At 40.2% G+C, this 5,801-nt stretch overlaps 1 protein-coding gene across 1 annotated transcript; it reads left to right on the top strand.

Annotated features, from left to right (window-relative positions):
- Positions 1–689: 689 nt before the first annotated feature.
- LOC131240517 (calmodulin-binding transcription activator 6-like) lies at positions 690–3,629 on the top strand. Its single transcript, XM_058238794.1, has 2 exons — positions 690–1,303; positions 1,976–3,629. Exons 1-2 carry the CDS (start codon positions 923–925, stop codon positions 2,273–2,275), a joined length of 681 nt encoding a protein of 226 aa, XP_058094777.1. The 5' UTR covers positions 690–922; the 3' UTR covers positions 2,276–3,629.
- Positions 3,630–5,801: the final 2,172 nt, after the last annotated feature.

The raw sequence follows: 5,801 nt of genomic DNA, 5'->3' as shown, positions 1-5,801 counted from the left end.
ATGATCGCATAATCTAATTAAAGTGCTCCTTGACATAAAAAAAGCAATCCACCATGGGGCCTATTGACTAGATGTTTCATGATGATGATTGATGTATTTCTCTTAATGCTTGATTTAAGTTGTCCAGTATTTGTTATTCTATTTATAAGATGGTCAGTAACATTCGTGTAGAGTGATTTTTGTATCATAGCTTACTACAAGAAAACTGGACTTTACCGGCGGTCAAAACCGCTGGCAAAGGTCCAAAAAACCGCCGGCAAATACTTTGCCCGTGGTCACCTAACAGCCGGTAAAGCCTCAGTCGGTAAAGGCTTTACCGGCGGTTAGCACCTTTACTGACGATTGTGCTGGACGCCGCTAAATTGCCAGTTTTTTGCTACTTAGCACGTAGTGTATGTGTGGTTCTTGAAAATATAGTGGCATATGTGGTGCATGTGGGGTGCTTGAGATGTATAGTGGTACATGGATCGGATGCCCAACTTGGCATATGTGGCAATGTGGCACACGAAGGGCATAAAAGGTTGAATGTGACATCTTTGTAGAGCTTGAAGATGGACAATGGCATTTGTGGCACATTGTCGTGACATATGTGGCATGTGTATCACAAGAGTATAAACCTCCATGTGCCACAGCAAGGCTACTTTTTGTAGGAATGAGGAAAGGCCTCCAATGATTTTTTGTTTTTTTTTAAAAAAGGACTTGTCGTCCTTATTTTTTGGGTGCTATGTGCAGACAAGTTATACACAAACCATGGACAAGAGACTTGTCCTTGACTAACTAGTCAGGGACAATTTTTGCTGCTACCAAACGGATCCTTAGTTGTTTTTTTTTTTTTCCTGTGGTCTTTTTAGTCCATATATTAAAGACCAGCTCATTGTTGCAGGGTTGCCTTCCGTCGTCTCACAATGAACTTCCAACGAACATGGTTAATGCGAGTGATGTTGTTAGTGTTAAACAACTAGGCGATGCCTATTTTCAGCCAGTGGGAGATCAAAATATCCACCCATCCTTGTTCGAGACAAGTAATGGAAAAGATTTTGAAATGGTTACAACAGGAACTGATGAAACCTTGAATTTGTTTGACCAGAATACCTTACAGACTCAAGACAGCTTTGGAATGTGGATGAAGTACATTGTCAATGAATCCCCAGGTGGTTTGAGGGATCTGCCACCGGTGGGTCCGATGTCAACTGATCATGCATCAGGTTCACCTGCGACAATGGAACAGTCTTTGCCTCAAGAGAAAGTTTTCAGTATAACCGACGTCTCACCTGCGTGGGCTTCTTCAAAGGAAGAAACCAAGGTGTCATCCTCATTGCCATTTTTTGCAAGTGCTTTCAATATGACCATAATTTGCATTCTTTTAATTGTCATTAGTGTAAATGTTGGAATCCACAGTTTGATGCATTTATATATCAAAAGCTAAGCTAGTGGATAGTCTAAAATAAAGCGATTCTTTCTTATAAATAATGCTTAAAAGACTCGGTGACTCGGACCGACTCATGCCGTCTCAAATTGAGTTGCAACTTAACTGAGTCAGGGGTGAGTCGGCACAAGTTCAGGGGTGAGTCGTGGTGTCAAACCGGATCGGGTCTGACCAAGTCTGAGTCATAAAACCATATATCAAATCCTCCCTGCTCGCGGCAATGTGATCTTTTGTTATACGGATGGTATTACTTCTCACACCATGTTTGTTGGAATTCAAATCCAACTTACAGGTGGGATTGCCGGGTTACTGTATTTTTTTTATCACAGCTTTTGTGTCATAGCTGGAAGCATGGTTTGAAAATGTCTAGACTGTGTTACAATACCTGTAATGCAGTAGGCTAGTCTAACCATTTGTGGAGTGTTGAAAATACCCAGTTTCTTAAATCATGGAACTCTCCATGTCCTCAAATGTTAATTCCAAGACCTACAGTGGGAACAATGACATTTGCTATACAAGCCATTGATGTTTGTGTAATGGCTTCTGCAGGTCATATTGATTGGGCATTTTCATGAAGGTCATACTCATCTTGCCAGTTCCACTTTATATTGCGTCTTTGGTGATCTATGCGCTCCTGCAGAAATGGTTCAAGTTGGGGTATTTCGTTACATGGCACGGCCACAAACACCTGGCTTGGTCACTTTTTACTTGACTTTGGCTGGGAACAAACCCATTAGCCAAGTTCTGAGTTTTGAGTATTGGTCAATTTCAATCAGTAATAAGAATAATGGGCTGGATTTATCTGAAGCCGATGAGTCCAAGTGGGAAGATCTACGAATTCAGATATGACTTTCTCATTTACTCTTCTCCACGACTAACATCACTACCATTCTGTCAAACAAAATTTTACCAAATGCTATAAAGCAAGGAAAAAAGTTCTCATCCCTTGCCCCTTCCTACGAGAAAAAATGGATGAATTTTATCAAGTCAGTTGAGACCAACAAGGAGTCATTTTCAGAAGCTACTCGCAATTTGTTTGAGCTCTCTTTGAAGAACAAATTCCAGGAATGGCTTTTGGAAAGAGTGGTTGAAGGATGTAAGACAACTGCCCGAGACCATAAAGGTCAAGGGGTTATTCATTTGTGTGCTATGCTGGGTTATACATGGGCGGTTTATCCATTTATGCATTCAGGACTTTCCTTAGATTTTTGGGATGCCTGTGGTTGGACAGCTCTACATTGGGCGGCATATTACGGGAGGTATAGATTCTTTCACAGATAAATGAAATCGCAGAATATGCATAATTGCAGTTCGATAATTATTTGATCATATATTCCTCTTATAACTTCTCATCAGCATTTCATACATCTTAGTCATTAATGTGAAGAATGATATTGGACTCTTATCCGTTAGATTCAAAAATATATGACTAAGTTCTCCATATTCGAACATGGGCTTATTTTCCTTGCTATGGGATTCAGAAGGTCCAATAAGTAGTCTGTTCTCTTTGGCTAGCTAGACTAATGAAGCTTTTGTGTCTACAAGATTATGGAACTTCAGTCCTTTAATTGGGCTGTGTTTGGACAGACAAGATATTAAATTGCAAATGCCGTGTGATCAAGAGGTTATAACAAAAGTTGACGACAGTTCCTAGTATTCATACTAAAGAAGTAGCCTCAAATTGCTGTTGCATTCCTTTGAAGTCCAACTTAAAAGTAATGTATTGCAATATGGAGCCACATCCTCAGTATGAATGCTGTTGAAGAAAATACGATTTAGCTATTTCGCACCTTTATGCCAATAATTGCAATTCAATTGGATAATTCTTACAAAGGCACCCTTACCCTGTTTTGACTGATGCTGTTGTTGTCTGCAAACTGAATTTTCGACACTCCCTACAGCTGCTCTGGTGCACCTTGAAATCAGTTTTGTTTGTTTGTTTTGTTTTGTGGGTGCGGTTGGGGTGGGGGTTCTGGTTCCATTGGGGATGCTCTAGCTCTTTTATTTATTTATTTGACTCGGTGATTCAAACCGACTCGGTGATCTGTAACATTTACTGTTTCTTTTACCCAAGACGCACAAAATTGATAGAATGTCAATTGACCCATTTAGGTAACACCAATTGCTTCTTGTGAGCATCTGTCATGACAAAACTGGGTCAGTGGCAGAGGTCTGATCTACTGTCACTGAATGCAAGTGCTTCGATCTAAGAATGCATCCTAAGAATAAAAAAAAATGCTGGTACATTGGAAGTCAAAAGTAATCTCACAGAACATTAGATGGGTGAAGAAAAATAAAGATAGGGAACTGTTGGGGTGAACCAAACGGTCTAGCAACACATGCTAATGGAAAATCAATCAAAACATGCTTAGGAAAAAGAGCAACACATGCCGGAAACGGTAATTCACTGAAAAGTTCAAGCATTTTTCATATGCGCGGCCTCCAGTCCTTCAATTGATTCGCTAATACAATCATGACCAAGTTGCTATAAATATTAGAATAAAAAACTACTGAAGGTTGCATAATGCATATGGAGACCAAATTAGCTAAACAACTGATATGACATCTAATCGCGGCTGGTTGGAATTGTAGGCCCACCATCCAATTGGACCATTGATGTGGTCCAGACCGTGGATATGATGCAGGTTCTCAGTCAGATTAATTTGGAGCATCGATGTAGTCCAGGTCCTTGATCTGGATGTCTAGGTGGTCCAGATCTTCAACCTGAACAATTGGATAATCTTTAGTTCAGACCCTTTGGTGGGCCTGATCTGGGCTCGATTTGTGATCTGACTCAGATGGGCTGACCGTTGATCAACCGACAATTGGACAAGGACAACTTGTCTACCATTGGATGATAGGGTTGGGTTTTGTCAACTGCTTTTGCCACTTTGCCAAAACAATAGCTAAAGAAATCTTTTGGGGTAACCCTGACTTTTGGTGGATTTAAGCTATGATGCACAGATACTTCATAGGATATTTTTCAACTGAATCATATTGTTTTAGATTCCATATTTTTGAATTATTGGCATTTTTCTTGCATGTCATAATATATGAACCATGCATGTGTGCTTTAGAAATTGGAAATATTGCAGCTCAGTTTAAGTTCAGCATGCTAGAATGATTCAAAACAGTGAATTGTTTGATCATCATCATCGCCAGCTTTAAATATTGTCTGAAGCCTATACATCTCACCTGATGCATACTGGTATACTATTGCCCATGAATTTTGGGAACAGGATTCGGATAGCCAACCCAGATTAGTTGGGATAAGACTTAGATTATGATGATGATGTACCACAACATCGTAGAAATACCCATTTCTTCTTATGCATTTAAAACACACTGTTTTACCAAAAGGCATCTGAATTATGAGAAGTGATCACATAATGGCAATGGTACCACATTTTGTGGCACTGTACCATCTTTCCCACCAACATGCCACTTGTGTAGGACATGAATACGGTGAAAATGCTAGAACCAACCATGAAGATTACCACTCTTGAGAATCAGGATGATCGGCTCGCTCGGTAGGCCACACCTGTATGTTGGTCCAAGCTGTCGGTTGTGCATTGATTCCAACAGTGTGGCCCACCTGATGAGAGGAATTAGATTCTTGTCCCATGTGATTTCTGTCACATGTCCTACCATTACCATGGTGGAAGAGTGGTATGTTGGCAGGAAAAGATGGTACTGTACCACAAGTTGTGATACACTGCCTGTACCATTTCAGTTCCCCTGAATCCTACTCTTAGGAAAGTGAGGATATTTCAGCCACATCTGTCATTCCATTTCTATAGTTTATGGTGATCAATTTCATAAAACATAGGGGGTAAGATGTAATTTTTCCCCTCAGAATTCTTATCAAGAAGTTATTAATGGGACTGCCTTTGTGATTAATCTCTGGGTCAGATAACCATGGATGCTGTCTTCTGCAGTTTGAACATGATGACTTTTGATTCCAATCATCACCACTAGCAGCCAGCTGTGCCGGGGTCCCCTGTCATCATCTGTCGGGCAGTTTGCTTTGCAGCATGGACTTTATCTTATGCAAAAATAGATTGCTATTTCTATTAGTGAGATGATATTTCCATCCCTGAAATTTGCTACTTCCAACTACTGCAAGGGCAATTTAGTCATTTTGGGGATTGCCGACTCATTCACTGAATATGACCATATTGATTGTGCAGGGTTAGAAGTGTCGAATTTACAAGGTGGAATAGCATTCCCCACCATGTAAATCTACCCCCTTTAGGGCCTGTTTGGCAGACACCTAAAAATGAGTTCATCTCATTTTAGTTAACCATAATTATGCATTCTACAAAACAAACAGGCCCTTATTTAGTTTAGATGTTGTACAGTTGACCCCATGTTG

The sequence above is a fragment of the Magnolia sinica genome, chromosome 1 (genome assembly GCF_029962835.1).
Source record: "Magnolia sinica isolate HGM2019 chromosome 1, MsV1, whole genome shotgun sequence".
Classification (NCBI taxonomy): domain Eukaryota; kingdom Viridiplantae; phylum Streptophyta; class Magnoliopsida; order Magnoliales; family Magnoliaceae; genus Magnolia; species Magnolia sinica.
This window is presented reverse-complemented; position numbering and strand designations above follow the sequence as displayed.

Excerpts from the sequence above, each read along its gene's own strand:
- LOC131240517 (XM_058238794.1), top strand. The coding sequence starts at position 923 with ATGGTTAATGCGAGTGATGTTGTTAGTGTTAAACAACTAGGCGATGCC. Across the intron at positions 1,304-1,975 it reads CTTCAAAGGAAGAAACCAAG|GTCATATTGATTGGGCATTT; the intron begins GTGTCATCCTCA and ends TGGCTTCTGCAG.